The sequence below is a fragment of the Momordica charantia genome, assembly GCF_013281855.1.
Source record: "Momordica charantia cultivar OHB3-1 chromosome 5 unlocalized genomic scaffold, Mcharantia_2.0 BLBB01000005.1, whole genome shotgun sequence".
Taxonomy (NCBI): domain Eukaryota; kingdom Viridiplantae; phylum Streptophyta; class Magnoliopsida; order Cucurbitales; family Cucurbitaceae; genus Momordica; species Momordica charantia.
This window is the reverse complement of record NW_028275163.1, coordinates 1,889,049-1,915,664: the sequence shown is the minus strand read 5'-3', so window position 1 is coordinate 1,915,664 and position 26,616 is coordinate 1,889,049. Positions and strand designations below refer to the sequence as shown.

At 34.4% G+C, this 26,616-nt stretch overlaps 2 protein-coding genes across 5 annotated transcripts; both read left to right on the top strand.

Moving 5' to 3' along the window:
• Positions 1-598: 598 nt before the first annotated feature.
• On the top strand, positions 599-17,628 carry ATMIN7 (HOPM interactor 7). Of its 4 annotated transcripts, none has more exons than XM_022291256.2 (34): positions 599-749; positions 933-1,133; positions 1,509-1,590; positions 1,833-2,058; positions 2,192-2,313; positions 2,398-2,456; positions 4,235-4,292; positions 4,374-4,458; positions 4,579-4,773; positions 4,900-4,958; positions 5,074-5,143; positions 5,226-5,294; positions 5,735-5,857; positions 5,943-5,996; positions 6,088-6,176; positions 6,292-6,388; positions 6,486-6,584; positions 6,697-6,897; positions 7,045-7,155; positions 7,257-7,441; positions 8,257-8,874; positions 9,073-9,490; positions 10,456-10,695; positions 10,801-10,924; positions 11,021-11,169; positions 11,978-12,334; positions 13,301-13,467; positions 14,180-14,433; positions 14,548-14,726; positions 15,323-15,442; positions 15,674-15,810; positions 15,892-16,225; positions 16,383-16,478; positions 17,105-17,628. In XM_022291256.2, exons 2-34 carry the CDS (start codon positions 1,028-1,030, stop codon positions 17,165-17,167), a joined length of 5,346 nt encoding a protein of 1,781 aa, XP_022146948.1. In that variant the 5' UTR covers positions 599-749; positions 933-1,027; the 3' UTR covers positions 17,168-17,628. The 4 variants fall into 4 exon arrangements, with proteins under 4 accessions (XP_022146948.1, XP_022146950.1, XP_022146949.1 ...); XM_022291258.2 differs by having other exon boundaries at positions 612-771; XM_022291257.2 differs by having other exon boundaries at positions 615-842.
• Positions 17,629-20,542: 2,914 nt separating this feature from the next.
• On the top strand, positions 20,543-26,402 carry DET1 (light-mediated development protein 1 / deetiolated1 (DET1)). The gene is made up of 11 exons (XM_022291200.2): positions 20,543-20,853; positions 20,947-21,377; positions 21,508-21,736; positions 22,404-22,568; positions 22,693-22,761; positions 22,920-22,976; positions 23,532-23,612; positions 23,700-23,864; positions 23,965-24,060; positions 24,587-24,686; positions 26,003-26,402. The coding sequence occupies exons 1-11, from the start codon at positions 20,782-20,784 to the stop codon at positions 26,140-26,142; spliced, it is 1,605 nt and encodes a 534-aa protein (XP_022146892.1). The 5' UTR covers positions 20,543-20,781; the 3' UTR covers positions 26,143-26,402.
• The last annotated feature ends 214 nt before the right edge of the window (positions 26,403-26,616 follow it).

Here is a 26,616-nt window from a genome sequence, read left to right as displayed (position 1 = left end):
TAAGTCCATATCAACGACATTGATGTATTTATTCAACTAGTTCATGTCAGCGAGATTGATGTATTTACTCAACATACGTATGTAATGCATTCTATTTGTATTTGAGAATTATGGATTTTTTTTCCTTTTTTAACGGAGATTATACCCTTTATATTTGAGTTGGATTGATATACGTATCTATTATTCTAAAAATTTCAAAATAATTAACTATGCCAATCTGAACCTAATTCAGTTAAGACACTTATTTCCGACTGTAAATTTAATCAACATTTCTACAGTATTACAAAATAATCGACAAAATATGAAAATAATCATTTTTAACTTTTTTAGAAAGGTTGAAAGACTAATTTATCAAGTTAAATATTTTCTATGAATTTTGTATTTTTATAACATCTATAAATTGTTATCATCATCAATATTTTTATCAATATTTATATGAAATCGAGACATCGGTATTTCTATTAACATGGATATATATATATTTCTTTTTTAGGAGATTAACATTGATATTTGAAACGAGTTAAAAAAAACATTGATATTTGAAACCTTCGTTTGTATATATTTCTGGGAATATTACGTTACAAGTAAAAATAAAAGAATGGTTTAACGTAATTAGGAGTGCTGGCTTGGCCGACTCGTCAACTGCGGAAAAAAGAAGAAGAAGAGAAATTGCCGTTGTGCAAAAGAAAAAAAAGAAAAAAGAAACTGGCGTTGCAGCTAAAGCTCTGTTCGCTCGTTCGAGGAGTCAGGTTCGAGATCCTGAAACTTGCTGTATAGATCTATACACTCCTCTCCTTTACTCGTCTCGTACTATTTCTTGAATGGTCTGCTTGAATGAATTTGTTAGCTCCAAGATCTCTTCACTGTCGTTTTCTTTTTCTTTTTCAAATTCGTTCGGGGAAATTATGATGTATTGGATCTGTAACTCGCAGAAGTGGGAATCATCCCGATAGATTCAATTGGCGCGGCCTGAATCGGACCTGACTGAGATCACTTCCATTGGAAGAGAAAGTAATTGGTAATAGCTATGGCTGCTGGTGGTTTTGTTGGTCGGGCTTTCGAGTCCATGCTTAAAGAATGTTCTAGCGGCAAGAAGTACCCGGCCCTTCAGAAAGCTATCCAGGCGTATCTAGGTATCATTTTCTGGATTCTTCAAGATTGCATTACGGATCTGTCTGTTATTTCCTTTCAATCTTTGAAAATATTCTGAAAAACCGTCTCTCTTCTGCCTGGAAATGTGTCTCGGACTGTTAATTGTACTGTTTCCATTGTTTCACCATTAATTTATCAGTTGGAGCTTAGGTATTTAACAGAAGTTTCGCATCTTTTAGTGCATCTGGAATTATGGGAGTTTAAGAATTTTATTTGGTATTACGTGCATGTGTATGATTTTCATGAATAAACTTAGAATGGAGAGCGGTAGGGTTTATCTGCTCCGGGAATATATGCTTTCTCCTGGCGCTTTTGCATAGTTGTCTTATTGTTGTATTCCCTCCACCGCCTTTCAGATAGTACGAAAGAGGCCAATCAGACTCAGCATTCTACACCTGCCGAGACAAGTCAACCGGCAACATCAGCTGGAGATACCAGGTTTTTCTCTGCAAATCTCATTGCCCCACCCGTAATTTTGCCAGTAGTTTTCATTACAACATTCCAAGTATTTGTGAATCACAAAAATGATATGAAAACTAGATTTATGTCCCTTAATTTTTTGTTTTTGTTTCCATTATTTATTAATTGGTTTCATCGAGGGTTTAAAGTCTGTTATTGTTCCCCTGAAAAATGAAAGGCTTTGATGGATTAGTAACTTTTCAAGTCATTGTTGGCTATAGTGAAACTGGGGGGGAAGTAGACGAAGCACGGACAGTTGAAGAAACTGCGGAGGAGGCTGAGAATGTTGGCAGGAAAGCTGCTCCGCAAGAACCTATATCGGTTGTGTTAGCAAATGCTGGTCATGTCTTGGAAGGAGCTGATGCAGAGATTGTTTTGAATCCACTTCGCCTTGCATTTGACACAAAGAACTTGAAAGTCATAGAACTTTCTTTGGACTGTCTCCATGTACGTTATTTTTATTTGTCTATGAAACTTTAATCTTTAATTTATGATTGCTTATAAAAAGTAACATCTTTTTGCAATCTTCGATGAGATTTGGTATATGTTATCTTGAGATCTCTCATTGTATAATTGACAGAAACTCATTGCTTACGATCATCTGGAAGGTGATCCTGGTTTAGAAGGTGGTAAAAATGTCCCCATTTTCACTGACATTTTGAACATGATTTGTGGTTGTGTTGACAATTCATCGTCTGATAGGTATGTGTCATTGCATACTGTTAACATTTTCACACTTCTCTTCTGCTCTCAAATGACCAACTATTTGCATGGGATATTGTGCAGTACAATTTTGCAAGTGTTGAAGGTTCTTCTTACTGCGGTCGCATCTGCAAAGTTCAGAGGTACATGGTTATAAATAGGTGTCTATGGTCGTTGCTTAATCATGTTTTGAAAAGTGGACCGTGGATGAATGGAGTTTTACGCAACTTCATCTGGGTTTTAATTATGAGGTTCTCTTCCAATTAAAAAATTTTCCATCAGAAGACTCCTTGACTAAAGCCTCTGATGCTGCATTTAAGTTATTATAAAGCCGACTTCTTGGGACTCTTGTAAAATGTACTTTTGCATCATTGCTACAAAATCAGCAGAACATATTAATGTAGTATTTTAAGTGTAGTGTATGATATATTATATGACAACATTTTCTTTAGGAGCTACAACAAGTGGATTTTTTTTTTTAAAGATAGATGATCGTGATTTGTGTCCATGGACTTAAGTGTTGACCTATGGGCTAGAAATGCTAGATGTTTTAGGCAGTTTCTTATTGAACCCTTTAACTAATTAGAGCATGGTTCGGTCTCTAAGGCCTTTTGTAATTATCAGCTAGGTGTTATTTTTTTGGATTGGAGTCATTTTCTTTAGCGGGGGTCCTCTTGTAGGCCCGTTTTTTTGTATGCCTCTGTTCTTGTTATTCTTTTCATTTGCCTCAATGAAAGCGTGGTTTCGTAAAAAAAAAAAAAACTAATTAGAGCATGTGTATTGTACTCTGCTCAAAAGTCCTTTAAAGGTAATCTATTGGTAATCTTTATTATTATTATCGTTTTTGATAAGAAATCAAGCTTTCATCGGATAAAATGAAAGAATATACCAGAGGCATATAAGAAACAAACCTGACAAAAGGGGACCAGCCTATAAGAAAGGCTCCAATCCAAAAGAATAAGAACTAAGAATAACACCTAACTAATAATTACAAAAAGCCTTCGAAACCGACACCCACGTAGAGGTATTAAATAACACTTATTGTTAAACTTTATCTTGGAACATGATGTTGGGGGTCTAACCATATTGACTTAAATCAAATATGACATCCACATGGTGGCTTGTCACTGAGTTTTTATTGCCTCTGCAAGCAAATACAATAAAAATCCCTATGCTGGTTGACCTTAGATTTACCACAGTAGTTCAAAGAGCCTCTGTATGGCCATTGCTAAGTACAATGCCCTCATGAAGACTTGATATAAATTCGAATTGGGTAATGAAGCCTTGACGAGGTTTTGGGAGGACAAATGGGTGGGAAATGGAGCCTCTATTTTCTTCTTTCCCTAGACTGTACCCTCTGGACAAGAGCATCTCTAAAGCAATCAAGAAATGCAGAGAATAAGAGACAGATGGGTGGTGCATTCACTTCAGGAATATCTCAATAGGAGGGAAACTGATATTGAGAAACTTTGTTTATTGAGGTGGGACATGCTAGGTTAGATTATTCTAGAGATGCGAGGTGGTGGGTGCTTCATGAGGGTCTTCTACAATAATTTGACTACTGCACAAGGCCATTAGGGTTTTGTGGAAGTATTATAACCCCAAGAAAGGGTGTTTGCTTGATTCATGGTTCTTGGTGTAGTGGATAATCATACGTTCATCAATTATGTCTTCAAAGACAAGGCCACTATTATACGTGTTATTGTCTGTTTCACCACCCTTCTGGACTGCTGGATTGAAAGGGTACGCCAGTGTTCAAATGCTCATGTGCATGCACGAATAATGAGTTTGTTGTATATTTTCTTGAGTAGTTTTCAATACTTGTGTACCAATGACTTGTGAGCTTTTCTTCTTTATCTGCAATTCCTTTATTACAGTCTTCAGTTTTCTGAACTTGACTTATTCTTGGCTTAAAATGCAGTACACGGGGAGCCTTTGTTAGGAGTAATTAGAGTTTGCTACAACATTGCTCTCCATAGGTAGTTTGCATTTTGACATCATTTGATCTCTTATTGTCAACTTGAAATAGAAAAAGCTGAATTATTTTCTTAAATCTACAGTAAAAGTCCCATAAATCAAGCTACCTCAAAGGCAATGTTGACTCAGATGATCAGCATTATATTCAGGAGAATGGAAACTGACCAGGTATTTAATTTAAACCCTGGTGCAAAAAACAATTTCTATTTAATTGATGAGGAAGGAGACATAAATAAATTGCTTCTACCTTGATTGGAAAGTAAGTGACAGAACTTGATGGACATTCAGGTTAGTTTATCTACTTCATCTGGGACAAAAGAATCCATCTCAGCAGAAACTTCCAGCAAGGTAGTTGAAGAAACTGCCGTGACTGATGAAAATGACAAGGAGACTACTCTAGGAGACGCACTTAATTCAGTCAAAGACACATCCCTTGCATCTGTAGAGGAACTTCAAAACCTTGCAGGTGGTGCTGATATCAAGGTACATCTTTATCTATAGGTTTTGTTTGGAATCCTGTGAAAAGTCAGTATCTTGTTCCTTTGTTCAAGCTTTTCGTTCCAGGTAATTTGCGTTTTTATGAGTTACAAAAGATCTTGTGTTGAACAGGGTTTAGAGGCTGTTCTTGACAAAGCTGTGCATACTGAAGATGGTAAAAAGATGTCACGGTATGTATTATATTGTGCTTTAGACTGACTGTTATTCTAAAATAACTATACCGATTCACCGAGTGATACTTACTATTTGCTTGGATTATGAAAACTCTTGTTATTCACGTTTTAGAGGGATTGATCTGGAGAGCGTGAACATTGTTAAACGCGATGCTCTACTGGTATTTCGCACCATTTGCAAGGTTGGTTGTCTCAGAATGCTCCCTGCATTCACGTGTTTATCATTTTAAGCCTCTCATTTGATTCTGCAGTGCTATGTTGCAGATGGGAATGAAGGAGGACGCTGATGAAGTTACAACCAAGACTCGTATTTTATCACTTGAGCTTCTGCAGGTTAATCATGTTGTTTAACTAATGGTCTTGCTGAAATTAATTATATGTTCAGTGTATGACATATTAGAGCATTGATGTCATAAATACTTAGTTTCAGTTCAGAAAATTAATTCAGTCTTTCAAATTAACTGCTATTTGTTGACTGGCAAACTGGTGGTATTTTAGGACCATATTTGATAAAATTAGGTAACTTGGGTGGGGTAAACTTTATTTTTAGTCGTTTCAATGAATTTTTTTTTTAAGATATTTAATTGTTTTTGGTCAAAAACCCATTTTTGCTATTTCTGCTACATATACAGCTCTATGCAAAGTCATAGCAAGGAACAGTTGGTGCATGCCAAAGATTTGCTGCATTTGGATTACCAGAATATTTTTTTACATGCTTCAAGTGCGAAAAGTCTTTCCCCCCCTCATATACTGTAAATGATATGATCTTGCAGGGTTTATTAGAAGGGGTTAGCCAGACATTTACAAAGGACTTCCATTTTATTGACTCAGTGAAAGCATATCTTTCATATGCTTTATTGCGAGCTTCAGTTTCACAATCTCCAGTAATATTTCAGGTGTGCATGCTGAACAATCATGACTTATTATATTATTCGAGTGAAACAAGCTGATATTTGTTCTGATCATGCATTCTCCTGGCAGTATGCGACTGGAATCTTTTCTGTGCTTTTGTTGCGATTCAGGGAAAGTCTTAAAGTATGTATCTTCATAGCCCTGAAAAACTTTAAACTTATTAAATTATCTTTGAATAAGATAGATGCATTACGACTCATCTTTTCACTTTCAGGGCGAAATTGGGATATTCTTTCCCCTGATAGTCCTGAGATCATTGGATGGCACAGATTTTCCTGTTAATCAGAAAATAAGTGTTCTGAAGTATGAATTTCTAGTGCTCATTAAAATATGCCATGGCTGTTCCGTTGTTCAGTCTAATTATGTTGTTCTGTTTTTGGAGCTTCATTTGCCAATTTCTTTTTGTTTTTGTTTCCAGGATGCTTGAGAAAATATGTAGGGAACCTCAGATCCTTGTTGACATATTTGTCAACTATGACTGTGATCTCGAGGCTCCAAATTTGTTTGAACGTATGGTATGGTCCTGTGTATTTTCTTCTGATTTTAAATATTTTATTTGGAGTTGACCATGTTGGTTTCTGATTATTCTTTCGTTTCCTTTATTTTATACAGGTAACCACTTTATCTAAAATTTCTCAAGGCACCCAAAATGCAGATCCAAATATGGTAGCTGTATCCCAGACAACTTCAATTAAAGGATCATCACTTCAAGTGGGTCTTATATTGTCCTTTTTTGACCTTGCTATAAATTTGTGATTCATTTTACATGGCTACGTAATGGTTTGATAGATTTTTCTTTTTCTTTTCCTTTTGACCCTTCCAGTGTCTTGTGAATGTGCTTAAATCATTAGTTGACTGGGAGAAGTCACGTCTGCAATCAGACAAACAAAGTGAAAATGTTCGGTCGTTAGAAGAAGAGTCTTCAGGCTATGAAAATCTTGAGATTAAGAGTAGGGAAGATTTGACCAGCAATTTTGAGAAGGCAAAAGCTCACAAGTCCACGGTGGAAGCTGCCATCTCTGAGGTGACTAAAGTTTAACTTAACTTCTTTAGTTGTGAAGATATGATTGTTTGAAATCCTGCTGTTGGTTGATTACAAAATTTTCTAATCTTTGTTTATTGTTATGAATGTATTATAGTTCGTAATTCATTATTTTTTTATCATATAAAGTTCAATAGGAAACCAGTTAAGGGTGTTGAGTATCTAATTTCAAATAAGTTGGTGGAGAATACACCATCTTCAGTTGCCCAGTTTCTCCGAAATACTCCTAGTTTGGACAAGGTAGAATCTCATTCTTCAAATAATGTTGGCTACAATGTTTTAATTGATACCTCTATGATGAAATAGCTTCATATAGACATGTGGCCACGTTTGATTTTCAGACCATGATCGGCGATTATCTGGGTCAGCATGAAGAGTTTCCTGTTGCTGTCATGCATGCATATGTAGATTCCATGCAGTTTTCAGGCATGAAGTTTGATGCTGCAATACGTGACTTTCTCAAAGGTTTCCGTCTTCCTGGGGAAGCTCAGAAAATTGATCGCATCATGGAAAAATTTGCAGAACGGTATAATTAGTGCCTATGTCTATTTTTTAAAAAAGATAAGAAACATTCTTTCGTTACTAAAGAAAAATATAAAGGGGGGAGGAGTAGGAATCCTCTCCAAAGGGCAACGAGTTTACAAGATAGCACCCAAGTTGCTACAGATAAGAGAAAAAGATAACTACAAAATGGATTACAGAGAAAACACCAGAAAGAAGCCACTGCTTTCACAATCTCCCAAAAGTTGTCCTCAACCTTGAAGGAACAATAATAGATTCTCCAATTTCTTTCTAACCATAATTCTTGAAGAAGAGCTTTTCTAGAATTTGTGATAGCCTTATCTATATATGTATGTGTGTTTTAATTGGTGCTAGATTTCAATTAGATGAGTCCATAATTATTCAAGTTTGCACCTCCCCTCCACCCCTCTCTTTTGAGAAAGGCAAATTATATTTTCCTGGTCAAATCAATCGCGTTCCTGCTTAGAATTGGTTCCTATTAGACATTATGGACGTTGTGGATTGAACATTTACTGAAGCAAGACATCTTGAGTTCAGAGATCTTTGTTTCAAAAAAGTTAAAAAATATATTAGTTGATCATGTGTTTTCTTGGTATCTGAAGTAGTCTAAAACTATACTGGAGGAGTGTTGAAAAATTCTCTCTATAGTGAACTCTGTTAGCCTCTAATCTCAAAGGTTAAATGTTATCATTATCTTTTTTCCATCTCAATAATTAAAGAGATAGGTGGAAACTTATATTCACTCATTTGTTTTCCTTTTGATGATATAATTCTCCCTTTTCCATTGGTAACTAGTGATATGTGTTTGTGTTGTAACAGATATTGTGCAGGCAACCCAGGTCTTTTCAAGAATGCAGACACTGCATATGTTCTAGCTTATGCAGTGATAATGTTGAATACTGATGCTCATAACCCAATGGTGTGGCCTAAGATGTCGAGGCCTGATTTTATTCGCATGAATGTCACGAATGATCCAGAAGAATGTGCCCCTACAGAACTCCTGGAAGACATATATGACTCTATAGTTAAGGAGGAGATCAAAATGAAAGATGACACCAGTGACAGAGGGAAAAACCGCAGAGAGGGTGAAGAGAGGGGAGGCCTAGTGAGTATTCTTAACTTGGCTCTCCCTCGAAGACAGTCATCAACTGATGCCAAGTCCGAGAGCGAGGCTATTGTTAAGCAAACACAAGTTATATTCCGAAATCAAGGAGGAAAGAGAGGAATTTTTTATACCTCCCAGAGGATTGAACTTGTAAGGCCTATGGTTGAGGCTGTAGGATGGCCTTTACTTGCTACTTTCTCTGTTACTATGGAAGAAGGTGACAATAAACCTAGGGTTGTACTTTGCATGGAGGGGTTTAGAGCTGGTATACACATTACGCATGTTCTTGGAATGGATACCATGCGTTATGCATTCCTAACATCTCTTGTCAGGTATTATACTCATTTTTAACTTTTTTCTTGAGTTTTATTTATTTATTTATTAACTGCTGCTATTGCTGTTTTAATTTTTAATTTCATTCTGTTGTCTTAATGAGGTTTGCATATAACTGATCTGATGGAACTAGTTTGTCAATACTTTTTAATATAAATCTGGGCGAACTCACGACTGTTGTAACTTCCTTTTGCCAGGTTTACTTTCTTGCATGCACCAAAGGAAATGCGTAGCAAAAATGTGGAAGCATTACGTACGCTATTGATTCTTTGTGATTTAGAGACAGAATCCCTTCAAGACACTTGGAATGCAGTTTTAGAATGTGTGTCTCGTCTCGAGTTTATCACATCAACTCCTTCTATTGCATCGACTGTCATGTATGGATCAAATCAGATCTCCAGAGATGCTGTTGTTCAATCCCTAAAAGAGCTGTCTGGGAAGCCTGCAGATCAAGTATTTGTGAACAGTGTCAAACTCCCCAGTGATTCTGTTGTGGAGTTCTTCACTGCTCTATGTGGTGTCTCTGCTGAAGAACTAAAACAAACTCCTGCACGTGTTTTCAGCTTGCAAAAGCTTGTTGAGATAAGCTATTATAATATGGCTCGTATAAGAATGGTATGATGATGATATTCTTAGTCTTGCGAAGTATGTTTTAACCACTATTCGATAATCTAGTGGACTCAAGTAACCCAAAAATCTTCCTTCCTAATGTTAAATTCTAAGAAGCATGGACAAGTACACGAACATAGGATACGGACACGACACAGATACGGTGGCACGTTAGTTTCTAAAAATATAGGACACAGACATGTTTAATATATGTAGATACTGATTCATCTTCAACATTAGAAAGGCTCAAAAGAGCTGATTGGCTATGGTTAAGAGATTGAAGATGTCTCCTAATGGTTTATAAATGATAACTTAAATATATATGATTTGTTGGAAGGATTAGAATTTAGGGGTCTTCTCCAACTTCTGCTTTTTATGAAAAATAAAAAAAGACTGAACCTTGCAGTTGTAGCAGCCGGTGATGAAATGGGTGGTGGCGAAGTGGGTTGGCGGCAGTTGGTGAAGTGGGCGGTGGATTTCAGTCCCCCACCCACAATCCCTTTAAGATGGTTTTTTCTTTTTAGGGCTTTTATCACTATCAATTTTGTTTCACTCTGTTTATTGTGGTTTCCGAAGCCTAACTGGTTAAGTATAATTATTGTATCTTGATTGTGGGTGGAAGAAAGATCTCCTCTTGATGCATGGATGACTTTTGAAATTTCCTTTTAATTTTTTTTTGCATAACTTGATTTTTCTCAAAGAATTTGATGGCACATTGAGATGTTGAATTCAGTATTGTAATTTTTTAAAATATATGTGCAGCTCTCTTTTTTGGCAAGGATATCTCTTCTTTGACTACCTCATTAGTTTGCACTTCTCTTCCTCTTAAAAAATTATTGTTTTAATTTGTCGAGCACTTGATTCTTCTGGAAACGATTGTATATAGGAGTTATTCATGTGTCTCTTACGTCTTACCTTTATACATTTGTACAATTCTTAACGTTTGAATTTTCTACTTGTGCATCTTCCAGGTTTGGGCTAGGATATGGTCTGTCTTGTCAAATCACTTTATTTCAGCCGGCAGCCATCATGATGAGAAGATTGCAATGTATGCTATAGACTCTCTGAGGCAGCTTGGTATGAAGTACTTGGAGAGAGCTGAACTTGCCAACTTCACATTCCAAAATGACATTCTTAAGCCGTTTGTTGTTCTTATGCGGAACAGTCATAGTGAATCTATAAGGAGCCTCATTGTGGATTGTATTGTTCAAGTACGTCAAACTATTAACTTTTATGCAAGCTTGTTAAAATCACTTTGTTATATTTGATTCTACATGAGGGTTCTAGAACATTTATTAGATTTTTGTTTATTACAGATGATAAAATCAAAAGTTGGAAACATAAAGTCTGGATGGCGAAGTGTTTTTATGATTTTCACAGCTTCTGCTGATGACGAATCTGAGTCAATAGTTGAAAGTGCCTTTGAAAATGTTGAACAGGGTAAGCAACTTATTTCCATTCCCTTTTAAGAGATACGTATATCTTTTGGCATATTACTCCTCAAATTTGACTATCTAATGCCGAAGAGATTTGCAGTTATATTGGAGCACTTTGATCAGGTTGTTGGGGATTGTTTTATGGACTGCGTCAACTGTCTTATAAGGTTTGCCAATAACAAAAGTTCCCATCGTATAAGTTTGAAAGCTATTGCACTCCTACGTATATGTGAGGATCGATTGGCAGAGGTTTGTTGTGTTCTCTTGTAGTTTGAGTTGTTAACAATTCACTTGCATATAATACGTTTTGCTCACTTTCTTTTTGTTAATGCCTGGTATGTTAATGAACTGTTACTTATTTACCCCCCACCCAAAAAAAGGCCTATTTAGAAATTGCATTTGATTGAAGTCAGTTTTGAGAATTTATTCCATGAATGATTGTCTTCTTCTTCCTCTTCTTATTTTTTTTGAAAATCTTCTTTTAAGTAGTGACCTTGATGTGCAACCTTGAGTAGTTGTGTTAGCACAACAGGACATAGTGGAATTGTTCCATGAGATGGATCTTTTATTTTGAAAATCTTCACCAAAATGTTGGATATTTGATATGATTATCAGGATTAAATCTTTAGATAATATGACCAAAAGAAAATGCGGGAGACTTGATTTGTTTCCATTAGGGGGACAGCTTCAAGCTTCTTATTTAAATTTTTTTTTGTACTGCAATGGATCACTTTAGAGGGGTCTATTTGAAGTTTAAAATTATTTGTGTTCACCATTATTTGGACTCCAAATTGATGTAATCCGTCTATTGTGATATAATGGTTACTGGGGACTTTATGGTTATTATATGCAGCAGCATATACTAAATACTTCTTATAGTATTAGTTATTATATTGAAGCATATGTTTCAGATCAATGTTAATGTTTATTAGGAAACGATTTTGAGGATAAAGATAGAAATGAACGTTGTCATAACTATTTGATACTAACTTTTGGATAATTTTGAGTGTCATTCTTGAATGGTTCCTCTATTAAAGTTAATTCCTGTAATGCATAGGGCCTTATACCTGGTGGTGCTTTGAAGCCGATCCATGATAGTGCTGATCCAGCATTTGATGTGACGGAGCACTATTGGTTTCCAATGCTTGCTGGTTTGTCAGATTTGACATCAGATTCAAGACCAGAGGTCAGAAGTTGTGCACTGGAAGTTTTGTTTGACTTGCTGAATGAGAGAGGTGCCAAGTTCTCAACATCATTTTGGGAGAGCATCTTCCATCGTGTCTTGTTTCCAATTTTTGATCATTTGAGACAACCTGGGAAGGAAAACTTGATTACTAGTGGCGATGAGTGGCTCCGTGAAACAAGTATTCATTCGCTTCAGTTGCTTTGCAATCTCTTCAATACATTCTACAAGGTATTGGTGGCCTTAAAATCTGCTTTTTATTTTCATTTTTTTCCCTTCCCCCCTCAAGTTTTAATCTTCAAGTATACTGATTATATATTGTTTATGATATTAATAAATAGGAACGTTGACAAGAGTGAATATATAGAGGTACTCAAATTTTAAAGTATTAGAGAAGATTTCTGGTCTTGAAATTAATATAATCTTTATGCACACTTGCACGACACCTCTGATTAGATGATTAAACGCTTTTGGTTGCTCATTCTCTAACAATTGTATTACATAAATTTATTTTTCAGAGAATAATATTACTAGTTTATACTATTTTTGATAAATAACATAACTGTCAATAAATCTACAAGAGAGGTTATTTGAAATTTCAAGGGACTTAGAAGGTAACCAAAGGTTTTTGCTGCCTCTTTTATATGTAGTATTGATAGTTTTTTGAGTAAGTTCATATGCATCTCTGTAAATCTGATGAGATAGGTAACTGTGTAACCATACAACATTTGACATTAGAGAAATGAACACAGCATCTAGCTTCTTAGGTCAAGTCCAAGATAGTGGGGATTAATATTTTCTTGTGTCATAATCTAAGGTCTTTCGAAAAGATTTGTTTTATATAAGTTTGATGTTGCTATATGTGTTGTCTAATGTGCCTTTTTCTGCTTACTGACTGAGATATTGAAAAATGTTCTTTTGTGCTTGACTCTGCTAGATTGTGTTCTTTGTAATGACGTTTAAGATTTGATTTCTTTGGTAATCAGGACTCGTATTCCGTAATGTTTTTAATTAATAATTCTTGTTCTCATGAAAAATGCAATGTTTCCTATCAAAAAAATGAAAAACGTAAATCACAAATGTTTTTCTGCCTGAAAATTCGTGGAGTTGGACATTTGGTATTTAAATAAGGCTTTTTAATTGACTGTAGTTAACTTCTAAAGATTTTACATTGACAAATATTATTTCCTTCATTAGGAGGTATGCTTTATGCTACCTCCACTGTTGAGCTTGCTATTAGATTGTGCTAAGCAGCCGGAACAATCAGTGGTTTCATTGGCTTTGGGTGCTCTGGTGCATCTAATTGAAGTTGGTGGACACCAATTTAGTGAGGATGACTGGGACACATTGCTGAAAAGTATAAGGTGAATATTACTACTTTTTGAAACATGAAACAATCTTACTTTTCATAGATATGTCAAAGTTACAAATAGGTCAAGAGCCAAAACAAAAATTAAGTAAAAACAAGAAACTAAACCCTAAATAATTTTACAAAAACCCTCTCCAATTTGTGCTGATTACAAATGAAGTATAATTGCTTAACTCCCTGTCAATGGAAAACCAAAAATATGCATGAAATTTAGCTAATTCATATGCTTCCCACCAAACTTTTGCCTTCCTAGTAAATTAGGCATGAAATATGTAAAAAATTTGCAAATTTGCAAGGACTGCTTGACACAGAATCAATCTTCCCCTCTTTGAGGGAACTTTTTCGATTTTTCCAATTTACAAAACACATTTTTCTCAACCGGCTTCCAAAACTTCAATATTCTAAGACAATCACCCAGATCCCCAAATAAGAGATCTGCAAATTGCAAGCTTTATACCCCAATCTTTCAGCCAGTATCTCGACTACAACAAAAGTACCAAAATTTCATTTTTTTTCACAATTTATCTTTACGCCCCAAGAGAACGAAGATTTTGAGAACCTTGAAGAAATTCTCTAACACTTCCTCTTCATCTTCACATAAAAAGCAATATGTCATCACCAAATTGAATATGTGAAGGTGAATGTTACTACCATCATTGCAAATGTCCAATGTCCATTCTATTGCTTATGTTTCTATTTTTTCACAGAGATGCTTCATACACGACACAACCACTTGAATTACTAAATGCTTTGGGTTTTGAGAACCCAAGTCATGCAGAGGTGAATATTGTTGATGGTATTTCCTTGAAGTCCGTTAGCCAGCAAGAAGCAAAGAACCATCAATTTGATGTCGGTGACCATGGAAAGGCATCTCCAGTAGCATCACCAAGGGGAGAAAGCATTACGCGGAATCCCATTGAAGAGTCAGGGTTGCAGATTACCTCGGATGAGTTTGCTGAAGGTTATTCTTTTAGATTATTGATGATCCACGTTCCTCTGATTTCCTTTTCACCTGTATAAATTTGTTTGACCATTTGAAATTGTGCGTAAAGGAATGAAACTCTTTATATTGTAGGTCTTCCATCACCGTCAACAAGAGCTACAAAAGCTGCTGAAGGTGGAAGTCTACAGCGGAGTCAAACAATTGGCCAAAGAATTATGGGAAATATGATGGACAATATCTTTGTCAGAAGTCTTACTTCAAAGTCTAAGGGACGTGCATCAGACGCCTCAGTGCCATCTTCTCCAATAAAGGTATTGTACTTGTGGATATTTCCAGAAATTGTCTATGACTTTGCATTGCTTTGGTTTGGTCACATGACATGTTTAGATATTAATAATTTACCATATCACATATGTCGAATAGGATGGTTCATTTTATCAAAATGGGCCAAGCAAAGACTTGGATTTTCTTATGCGTTGGTGTTCGTCATAAAACCGAGAGACTAGGGCCAGTGTTTTAGTTGAAAAAACACATGCAATATTTGCACTTGACAGATCTGCCAAATTTGATGTCCCCTCCATGTATATCTCACGAACACTGATTTTATCCTTCATTTTCCTGCAAGTTTGGGGATTAAAGTTGCCTCCTTTTTAATCTAGACATGTTCTCTGTTTGAGTGACTGCCCATATCTAGTCAAGGGCTGGGAGTTATTCTTCTAGATTAATTTGTATTGTAGCTTGCTTTCCATGTTTTCGAGCAGTTTATCAAATATGTATTTTATGCATTTCTTTTTTTTTCCCTAATTAAACCTATGAAATTATTTACAGAATGTATACACTGACAACTAAAGGCCTATCTCTTATATGTTCTTGCATTTGTTTAAAAGTTTATATATCTCCGTTGTAGCTTCCTCCTGACACTCTAGATCCTGAGGTGAAAGAAGATGAGGAAAGTTCACTAATGGCGATTGTTCGGGGCAAGTGCATTACTCAACTATTACTTCTTGGTGTCATAGATGGAATTCAGGTTTGAAGCTGATTCATTTATGCTTTTTTGGGAATGGATTATAACTCATTAACTGTTAAAATTTTAATTAATTCCAATCCTTTGCCTCCATGAGTGGTAAAGTTATGAAATGCGAGAAGTTCATACCAAATGTGGTAGGGACGCCCAATTTTATAAAGGGGAAATAGAGGTGCTATAAACTGTACTGTTAAGTGTTCATTTTCGCATTATAATGCTGATGCATTCTTGCAGAAGAAATACTGGTTCAAGCTGAATGCACCACAAAAGATTGCTATAATGGACATTTTGTTATCTTTGTTGGAATTCGCTGCGACGTATAACTCATACAACAATCTCAGACAACGCATGCATCATATTCCTGATGAGAGGTAGACAGAAAATTCACTTTTTTTACTACAAATGTCTAACTTCTTGGAAAGAAAGATACTCATAATTCTTTTCTTAAACAGGCCTCCTCTGAATCTTCTTCGTCAGGAGTTAGCTGGAACTTCTGTTTATCTAGACATCTTGCTGAAAGCAACTTCACGATTTAACACGCTTGAAGCAGAAGAACAAAAATTTGTAGATAATCTGGAAGTTGAGACTGCATCTCCCAATGGTGATCTAACTTCCAGCCCGGATTCTAGTGCAGCAAAGAATGTTGACGGAATAGCTGAAAACAGGCTAGTGTCGTTTTGTGAGCAGGCTCTTAGGGAGGCATCTGACCTGCATTCCTCTGCAGGGGAAGCCACTCATATGGATGTTCATCGAGTTTTGGAGTTACGTTCCCCAGTAATTGTTAAGGTATCAATCGGTTGGCCGTTTAAATTTGTTGTCTACTGCATAATTGTGATTGTCTAATTGTATCTTCTTTTTAATGATTGAAACAAATTGTTTTTACCTACCAAGATGAAATGCATGCTTAGAGAATAATTGTTTCAAAAAAAATTTCCCCATCCAGGTGATCAAAGGCATGTGCTTTATGAATAGTGAGATATTCAGAAGACACCTGAGAGAGTTTTATCCTTTGCTTACAAAGCTTGTATGCTGTGACCAGGTATTCTCCTGCAGCAAATTTAATCTTCTCAGTGATAATAGTTACTTTTTGTGGGTAATTATAGATGTTGTTGTGCAATGTGGGCGTGTTTATGTGTGCATTATGAACCATATACCTTTTAAACAGTATCCGACACGGGTGATAGATGTTGTTGTGCAATGTGGGCGTGTTTATGTGTGCATTATGAACCATATACCTTTTAAACAGTATCCGACACGGGTGATAGATGTTGTTGTGCAATGTGGGCGTGTTTATGTGTGCATTATGAACCATATACCTTTTAAACAGTATCCGACACGGGTGATAACTCTGCCTATGATTGTGGCCTCTGTAACTTTTACTGGTTATTAAAAACTTTATTAATTGACTGCCATAACTTTTCGTAGGACATTATTAATAATCAGACCTAATCCTTTGATCTTTAATAATGGAGTAGTTCTATAATTTACTTTATACAGTTGGATTTGTCATCTTTTATCGGTAACTTTGACGAAGTCAATGTTTTGGATTATATTTATCGACTATGTTTTATCCTGTAGATCTAATATCCAACACATACGAAACGAGATTCATTATTTTCATTAGGGATGTTTCCTTTCTGATGGATTTTTGCTCGATTTGCTCAGATCGATGTTCGTGGAGCTCTGGGTGATCTCTTCAAGATACAGTTGAAAGCTCTACTGTCATAGTTACAAGTGATTCTTTGTTCTCAAATCTCTCAAATAGTGCTTTTAAGCACAACACCAAGCTGATCCTTGCTCGTCCATTCCCTGCACTTATCCGCCATATTTAATATTATTTTTCTCGGAATCGAGTTCTCTCTCCGGATGACAGTTCTTCGATCAATATCAGATTGTCTTTTTTGGTAGGAAATGGAAGAAGAGGGTAAAAGTAGAAGTTAACCACTGTAAAAGGAGGCAAACAGCAACATATTTAAACATGGATGAAGTGGTATCATAGTGTCTCCTTGGTTTTACTGCGTGGTCAAAGTAGCTCGGGTAAGAATTTCAGTCTTTCAGATATTATGCTCTCTACCAAATTTTGAGGCGTGAATTGATTACTTTATGATAAAAGTATTAAATGGAATGACTTGTAATTATTCATATTAATTCTCATATAATTTGAATGCAAAGCTTTTGTTACACTTTAATTTACTCTAGAATAGGCACTGGTTAAGATTTCTTTGTGTTGTAGTTTAAGTTGCAACTATGAGAAAGAAACAGGGTAATTGACTGTTGATTAGATTATTATTCATACATGGGCTAGGTAAATATATTTTTTTTTTTACAATAAAAATTACATGTTTGACCTTTTTCATGTAATTGAATAAGTCTATTGCATGCATGTCACATTCAAAAATTAATTGTGAACTTGGAATGTAGATGGATAGTATTGACATAAATGCATCTTTAATTGAGAGGAATAATATGGCTGGTGGTAGATGAGGAAACTTCATGTATTGAAATGTTCTATAATCTATACTACTGTCTACAATAATATGTTGAGGGAAACTGCTTCAAGCTTTTAATTTTTTTAGTAATTCACTAGTTGGATTTACTTTAGGTAATATGTCAACATAAGTATTTTATAGATTTAAATACACTGTACTTTTGATTTTAATTCGTGTTGGCATTTTTACTTTTAAAATTTCTCGTCTTTGTATTTTTAATTTTGGTTCGTTTTAGTTGTATTTTCAAAATATTTATTTTAGTTTGTAGTTTTAAAACGTGATTATTTTAGTCTTTATTTGTAAATTTTTAACACAAATTTTATATTCAGGAGAAATTTTTTAATATAAAATTGTGACAATATTTTAAGAGATTTAGTGAGCGAAGTTTCATGTTAAATTTTGATTGAAAGAAATTTGATAAAAATGAAAATGAATGAGACTAAAATAATCTCTTTTTTTTTTTTTAATTTTAGGGACCAAAATGAATGTGTCCAGAATAAAATGAACAAAATTTGAAGATATCAAAATAATATTTAAACTTATTTTATATTATTGTCTGCCAAAAATTTTATTTTATATTATTTTTGTACTATAGTCTTTACGATCGTGATAGATGAAGATTATCATTGCTTTGATTCGTTATTTGAAGTTTTATTTTTGCATATTATCCACGCCCAATTGGTTACCCAAAAAATAGGTTAACAAGTCACTGCGATTTTTTTTTAATAAGTGCTGATTTTTTTTTTTCAAATGAAAAAGTGCTGAACTTTTAAGTTTATTGCAACATATCTGAACTTTTAATTTTAATTTTAATAATCTCTTTCATTTAGTTGGTTAATTTAATTGTTATATCATCAAATGACTTAATATGTTAATTCTCAAATAATATTGTACCATGTAACCATTTCTACATGGCATATATATTTTGTACTTTTTTTCAGCTTACTAGATACAGAATTAAAAAATTAAAGACCTATTAAAAAATCTTTAAAGTACAAAAATCATATACGCAAATACAAGTTTAGACATATAGTATGAAAAGTTAAAAAAAAAAAAATCAACTACCAAACTTATAATTTAGCCGAAAATGGACTAACAAACTTTATGATAGTCTCTTTATAATGGATATGATATGAAGATAGTGTTTGGTTAAGACCACGCATGCAAGCTCGATTACTTGTCAATCTGATCGAAATTCAATTGGTTAAGATATTCATCTTCAATTAAAAGGTCGTGAATTCGAATTCTTACCTCCCAAGCTCGACTACTTGTCAATCTGATCGAAATTCAACTGGTTAAGATATTCATCTTCAATTAAAAGGTCGTGAATTCGAATTCTTACCTCACATACTGTAATCACAAATAATAATAATAATAATGATAAATAAAAATTCTCCTCACTTTTGTTAAAAGTTATAAATAGTTCCAATTTCGATAATAAATTGCTCAATTTAATTATGAAGTCTTTTCTTTTTGTCAAAATTCCACTAGGATGTCCTCTCTTCGCGAGGGAGACATGAAAAGATTGACAGATACCGTAGAACGTTAAATAATTAAAGCAGTGTTATGACTTTTTTTTTAATTATATTTCATTTAATCTATATGAATTTGAAAATTGACTACCTTTCCATTTTATTGTATATAATTTTAAAGTAATTAATTCTTGCTATCATTTAGTCCTGTTTTGATTTTCATTTTATATAAATAATATATATACTTGGAAAAAATAAATTTCCTACCATCTAGTTCACAACCTCTTGATTGGAGGTATATGTCAATTACTGACTTTGATAACTTTATTAGTTTAAATTGATTTGGTAGTTGGTTTGTTTAACAGCAGAGTAAGTCAATCTAAATCTAACTAGCTAATTATTTAAATAATTAAATAGATTTAATTTGTTAATTAGTTAATGATATTTAGTTTAAAATTGAATTTAACTAAATAATATTTAAATATTTATAACTTAATTAAATTAGATTTAGGTTAAAATTAGATCTAGATTTGCTCTTTTAGCAAAGTGAAAAGACAACTTTGTTTTACATGGAGCAAAGGGGTCGTATCAATTTTGTGTGACAAAAGGTTGTCCATTCTTCGCCCAAATATTCTAAAAATTACTCTTGAAATAATTATCTTTTTTTACGATATAAAAGAAAAAAGTACTTAGTACGGTAGTCAATTCTAATATTAGGAAAAAGAAATATATATATATATATATATATATATATATACTAGGCATATATAAAAAATATAATTACTTCTTTTTTTTTAAATGTAACAAAAATAATTTTTTTATATAATAATTTGAGAATACGAAAGATCGAAGCTCTCTAATTTCAAAGGAATGAGTACCCGTTAATTACCGTTAACTATATTTAGAAATTTTCGTTGTCATCCTCTTATTGTAATTCTATAAATTGATAATTTATGTTATTTCTTGTGTGTATATATATATATTTTAATTTCACTCGAGAGGAAAAAAAAAAAAGTAAATAGAAGCGTGCAAAATTTGTTCTATATATAAAATGAATGAACTTAACATCAACGCGTCATCGCTCTCCTCTCGCCAGAAGTAAAGAAACCCACGTGGATAGTGGATAAACCGAGAGAGAGAAAAATAAAAAGGAAAAAAAATAAAAATAAAAAGAAAAAAAAGCGAAGAAGAAGCAGAAGAACAAGGAGAGAGAAAGAACCTGTGCTGTCAAAGCCCTTAAAACCTTAGAGGCTTCTGCAAGCGATTCCATTCCACACGCCAATCTAAACCATCGCCTCCATTTTTCCTCGTAAGATTCCTCATCTTCTTTAATGAAAATCCGCAAGAGTTTCTCTTCAATCTGAGCCACGAGACGAGAGGAATGTATAGAAGCAACAATGTGGCTGCTAGGATCTTCGATCGCCAAATCGCCACTCCTCCTCCTGGAACCAGCGTAAGAATTACGATTTTGTTTCTGTAAAATGCTTTTCGTTTGGATTCTACTCTCTGTGTGTGTTTGATCGTTTTCTGCGGCTTGGTTTTATAGTTTCATTGTGCTAGACGATTCTATGAGAACGTAGTTCCGAATCATACTGTTTACGACGTTGAGTGTCCGGACCATTCCTTTCGCAAGTTCACCGTTGACGGCCAATACCTAATTACATTCAGCAGGAATCATCGCGATTTGATTGTTTACCGCCCGAAGTGGCTTTCGTTTTCTTACAAGGGAGATGAAATCGATACGTTTCAGGAACTTCCTTCTAGTGCTCAGAAGTTTGAGAGCTTCTTCAACCTGATTTACTCCGTCTCCCTCGCCTCCTGCAATGAGCTTATCTGTAAGGACTTCTTTCTTTACATGGAGAGTAACCGGTTTGGGCTTTTTGCTACCTCCACTGCTCAAATCCAAGATGCTCCGACCGTCGGTGGTGCTGTTCCGGGAGTTCCTTCTATAGAGAAGATTACGTTTCACCTCCTGAGGTGAGTTCTATGGTCTTCTTGTGTGTTTTTCTTTTTCTGTTATGTACGGCGTGGTTTGGTATAATTTCGAGTATCCTTTTATGGAGTTTTTTTCTCTCTCTCTTTGTTCTAACTTCCAAACATGTGATAGATTGGAGGATGGAGAAATCCTTGACGTGAAGGTGTTCGTCAATGATTTTGTGAATTTGGCTCACAATACGGGCGTCTTCCTCTACGATGACCTATTGGCGATTGTGTCGCTACGCTACCAGATAATACACATTCTTCAAATTAGAGATTCTGGTCACCTTGTTGATGTACGAGCTATAGGCGCTTTTTGTCGTGAAGATGATGAACTTTTTCTCAATTCTAGCACTCAGGCGAGTAACATTGTGGTTTTTAATTTTTGTCTCTTTATGAGCCTATTCTTTGACTAGAAGAAAAATAATCCTTCCTTCATGTTTCAGGTTATTAGTACCTCTCTTCATGTACTTGCTTTTTGTAGATTGAATACTGTTGGCCAATTTATCATCGGATCTGTTCCTTTAATGTTGTAACTGTCTTTTTCCGGATGCACTGCATATATCTGTTCTGGACTGTGCATGTTTGGCTGCTTTTTATTAGTCTCTTTGCTATATCTTTGTTGCGAACATAATGAAATTTCTCTCAGTCCTAGCAATCAGTCGAATTACACACTTACGTTATGGTTTATGCTCGCTAGTTGTCAAGGGACTGTAGTTATCAGTAGCACAGAATGCTTGATAAGAACTGTTTTGTTCTTTTTTTTTTTTCAGCGTATTCTTTCCCTTGATAAATAGTAATAAGAATTGTAAACCGTCCTTCATGCTTCACGTTCATGTTTTTTTTCTTATTATTTTTATTTTTGAACTGGTTGAGTTTCTTTCCATAGCCCATCAGTATTCATGGTTATTTGCGGCTGCTTAACGACTCTATTTACTAAGTGCACACTGCTTTTGGTGTGTGTATGTTTTTTGGCCTTACATCCATGGAACAATTACTTATGAAATTTCTACTCATAAATGACAGTCCGTGGGAGTACCTGAACGAAGCAGATTGCTTCCAAGTCCTGTTGAGAATGGCTACCATCATAACCACCCCAACACTAACAATTCTTTTCTGACTGGCCTCAAACAACGCTTGTTGTCATTTATATTCCGCCGAATATGGAATGAAGAAGCAGATCATCGCTTGGTTGGTTATATGTGACTTCTAATCCCAGTTCAGCCGTCTCTGTCTTGAATTTCTTCATACTTTATGTTATGATTGGAATCGTTGTTCAGGAATTGATTGCTTGGTTTCTTTATTTATTATACAGAGGGTCCAGTGCTTGACGAAGAATTTCTACTTTCATTTTCAAGACTATGTCGACTTGATTATTTGGAAGGTAGAGTTTTTACATCTTCTTGGCATATGGTCTTCTCTTTGTATCTTTTGTGATGAGAAGAGACCTGAATTGGATTGCACTTCATAATCCTTCTTCCATTTTTATGTGTTCTATGCACACATGATGTGTTACTAGTTGTTTACAGAACTCTTGACCAGGTACAATTCTTGGACCGCCAACACTTGCTGCTCAAGCTCGGTAGTGTAGATGGAGGGGTGAGTGCCCTTTTTTTTTTGTCAATTTTCATTTCAAAATATAACCCCACTAGCTTTTCCTTGCCAAGCCTGGGTAAGAGATGCTGTTGTATTACTGAACTTGAGTTACACCGGCTAGTGATTTCCAGTTCTATGAGAGTGGTGACATGTCATGTTATGGAAGGCGTTTAACTCGAATTTTAAAGTCAAGTTTACATAAGATGTAGGAGTTTGCTTGTTTTATGTCTCTAAGTTTCTGGAGCTCGTTTCTGAAGGTATAAATTAACTTGAAATCGCAAGCCCATAAACCATACAGATTAGATGAACTCAAACTTTGGAAACTCATTTATTTACATAACCTAAACAGACAAGACAAACATCCTTGTTTCGACTTACTATAGTCTCGTATGTTCAGGGTAAAGAACCTCGTAAACACATTAGTATTGTGAACTTTGTTATAGCTTTCATTGATGCAATATCCCTGGTGTTTCCTTGAATTGCGATTAGCAAAGCGCTCTTTCTTGGAAATTCACAGCGATTATGATGTTATTTTTTTCTCTCTATATATTTATTTAGGTTTCACGAATGGCTGATCATCACCGGGCATTTTTTGCCGTCTATCACATGGAGACCACTGAAATTGTTGCTTTTTATCAGGTGTTTGTTTGATTCCCAGCTTTTTCCATACTTTGTCAAGTAATTTCCCCTCCCCTTAATTTCTAATTCTTATCATACTTCCTCTAGAATTCAGCAGACGACCTTTACGTTCTATTCGAGCATTTTTGTAATCACTTCCATGCAGCATCAAGAAATCCATTGAGCATGAATTTCATTTCGTCGCACTCCAACAGCATTCATGCTCAAGAACAACTAAAAAGCTTGAAACATAAAGCAGCCAGCTATTCACAGGTGAAGCTTAGTTTTGTATTCCTTCTGGGGATTCGCATCTTTATGCCATATGTTCTTTCCAGTATATCTCTATGTTTTAATTGCGATTCAACTTGCACAGTTTGTGAAGAAGATGTTGGTATCTTTACCGTTCAATTGCCAATCACAGAGCCCATCTCCCTACTTTGACCTTTCTCTTTTTCGGTATGATGAAAAGGTTTGTTTCCAAACTTTTTTTGTTTAAAAATATTTATTATTCGTTGTTTAAATGCCTCCTTTGTTTTGTCTTTCGTATGAATTTGGTTCGCAAGCCTGGTTCTAAAGACGTCGTGATAGCCTTTAAATAAGAAAATTTAAGGATTTTGGTCTGTCTTCTTCCAGGCTGGTCGGCAATATTGTCGATTTAAATACTATTTTAGTCACTATAAATTTGGAAAGTAGGAACGTAGAACTTTTGAAAATACAAAAGTTTGAGTCAGAGTGTAATAGTGGGAAGTTCTGCTGAGACCGAACCAAATATGGAAAAATCTTCTTATTATTTTAAGAACTGTATCTTGGCCAATTTATAATTAATATTTACAAATATGTCGTAATTTAAAAATATTTTCACATCTACTTTGTTTTTAGCAACATATTTATTTTGAATCAAGCTATCAAAATCGACGGCGCCAGGATCCCAAATTAGGAAATTTGAAAATTTTGTCAGCATTTTAACATGGGGTTTTGATGAGTTTGCTTTGCAGCTGATTTCTGCAACCGATCGGCACAGACAATCAACGGATCATCCTATAAAGTTTATTTTAAGGCGACCACCATATTCTCTCAGATTCAAAATTAAATCAGGTAACATTTTCGTTCCCATGTATCTCTTCATTCTTCCTTCATTTGGTTTCACCTTATTATTATTATTATTATTTTATTTTTAACAACTTTTGCTTTCACTTTTATTCGTCCGTCGGTCGGAAATTATGTTCGAGAGTAATGTTTTGAAGTAAAATATCTTTGTTTTTTGACAAATTAAATACCTTTTCTATATAAGTATTAGTTGAATAAAGCTATTCATAGCGTTTCACAATAATTTTAGTACCTTTCTTTTTGTAACAATTCCTTTTTTTTTTTTTTGTGTTAAGAGAAGGACGCATCATACGATGAATCAATTTTGAAAAACACGTTTAAAATTTCAAGTAAACTTAAAAAAAAAATTAAAAAATAATATTATTTGGAGCGTTTTTTTTTCTCCTCGGTCTCTCTCTCTCCTCTTTTTATATTCTGCCCCTCTAATTTACCTCTAACTCCGCACTAATTTAATTTTACCTCTAATTTTTCTTTTTTTTTTTTCTCACTATAAATTTTCTTTTCCCTTGCTTGCTTTTCTCTAACATTTCCTAGTCGTAGTCTCTCTCAAATTTCCATTACTAGATAGTGTATCTTTCTATCCCTAACCAATCTCTCTCGCTTCTCTCTTTTGTTATCAAAAGAACGCTCTCCAAAACATCTCTTTATTTTTCTAATTTTTCACTATTTTAGAAATGGTAAATACACAATATTATCAAGCAAATTTTATGTTTTTTGTTTCAAAAACAGAAAAATAACGGTCACTAAGTATGTATTATTTTTGTTTATAAAATCAAAAAATTAAAAAATCAGAAAACTAAAATCAGTACATGCTATCAAATGGAAATTTTATTTTCCGCTTTTTGGGTTTTAGAAAATAAGTTCAATAACAAATATTTTTGGAAAAATGTGAGTACTTTATTATTATTTTTTTTTTGAAAAATAAAGTCTCTCTCTCTATTTTCCCCCTGGATGGCTCTATCTTTTCAACATATTCTCTCTCCAACTCTTTCATATTCTACCGTATCTCTTTTAAATCTAGCTTTTCTCTCCCCTTCTTACTTTTTTTCTATCCTTTTCCTCTAAAATTCTCTATATAATTTGCTTTCCTTTCTCCTCTAATAAACAAACAGAGACAGTTGTCATAAAGATCTTGTTTGCTAACCATTTTAAGTGCTTATAAAAAGCTTACACCGTGTTTTTCTTTGCTTCATTATCTTTTTAATAATTTTTTTGAAACTTGAGACAAACACAACAAATGTCTATGTTTAACGTTGTAGAAAATGTAATCCAACTAAGCTAACAAAGGTTGAGTGTTAAAATAGGTCCAGAAGGTGGAATAACAGACGGACGAACAAAAGGAATATCGTCTTTCCTTTTCCATCCATTTTTGCCTTTGGCTCTCTCCGTCCAACAGACAACCTACTTACATCCTTCGGTCGTCAATATTCACTTCCGGAGATAAAGGACAGACCAACCTGGCCCTTCATTTTTCCAACACCAAACTGTACATATACCTTATATTATAACCCTTTGTTGGAGGTGGAGGGCACTTTTCGAAGTCATTTATCATCACGCGGCTTTTTAATCTTAAGTTTTGAAAATTGAGTGTTGATTATAGCTTTTGTTGGGCATGGATCTTTGGTTCAAATATCCAGATCGAGACTCTATCAACTCTTTTCAATAAGATTTCAGTTTGAAGAAAAATGGAACAGTTGAAGATTTGATCTGGTGTAATTTATATGAAATGTAATTAAAATGACATGTAAATTGATAACTACTAGTAAGAATTAATTATATTAATAAGGGGTTGATGTGTTATAACTAGTATATTATAAGTTCCCAAATAGGTCTTTAAAAATTTGTTAAAAAAGTTTTTATAAGAATTTGAAATGTTAACATATTTGTAAACGTGGACATGTTAATATATATATATATA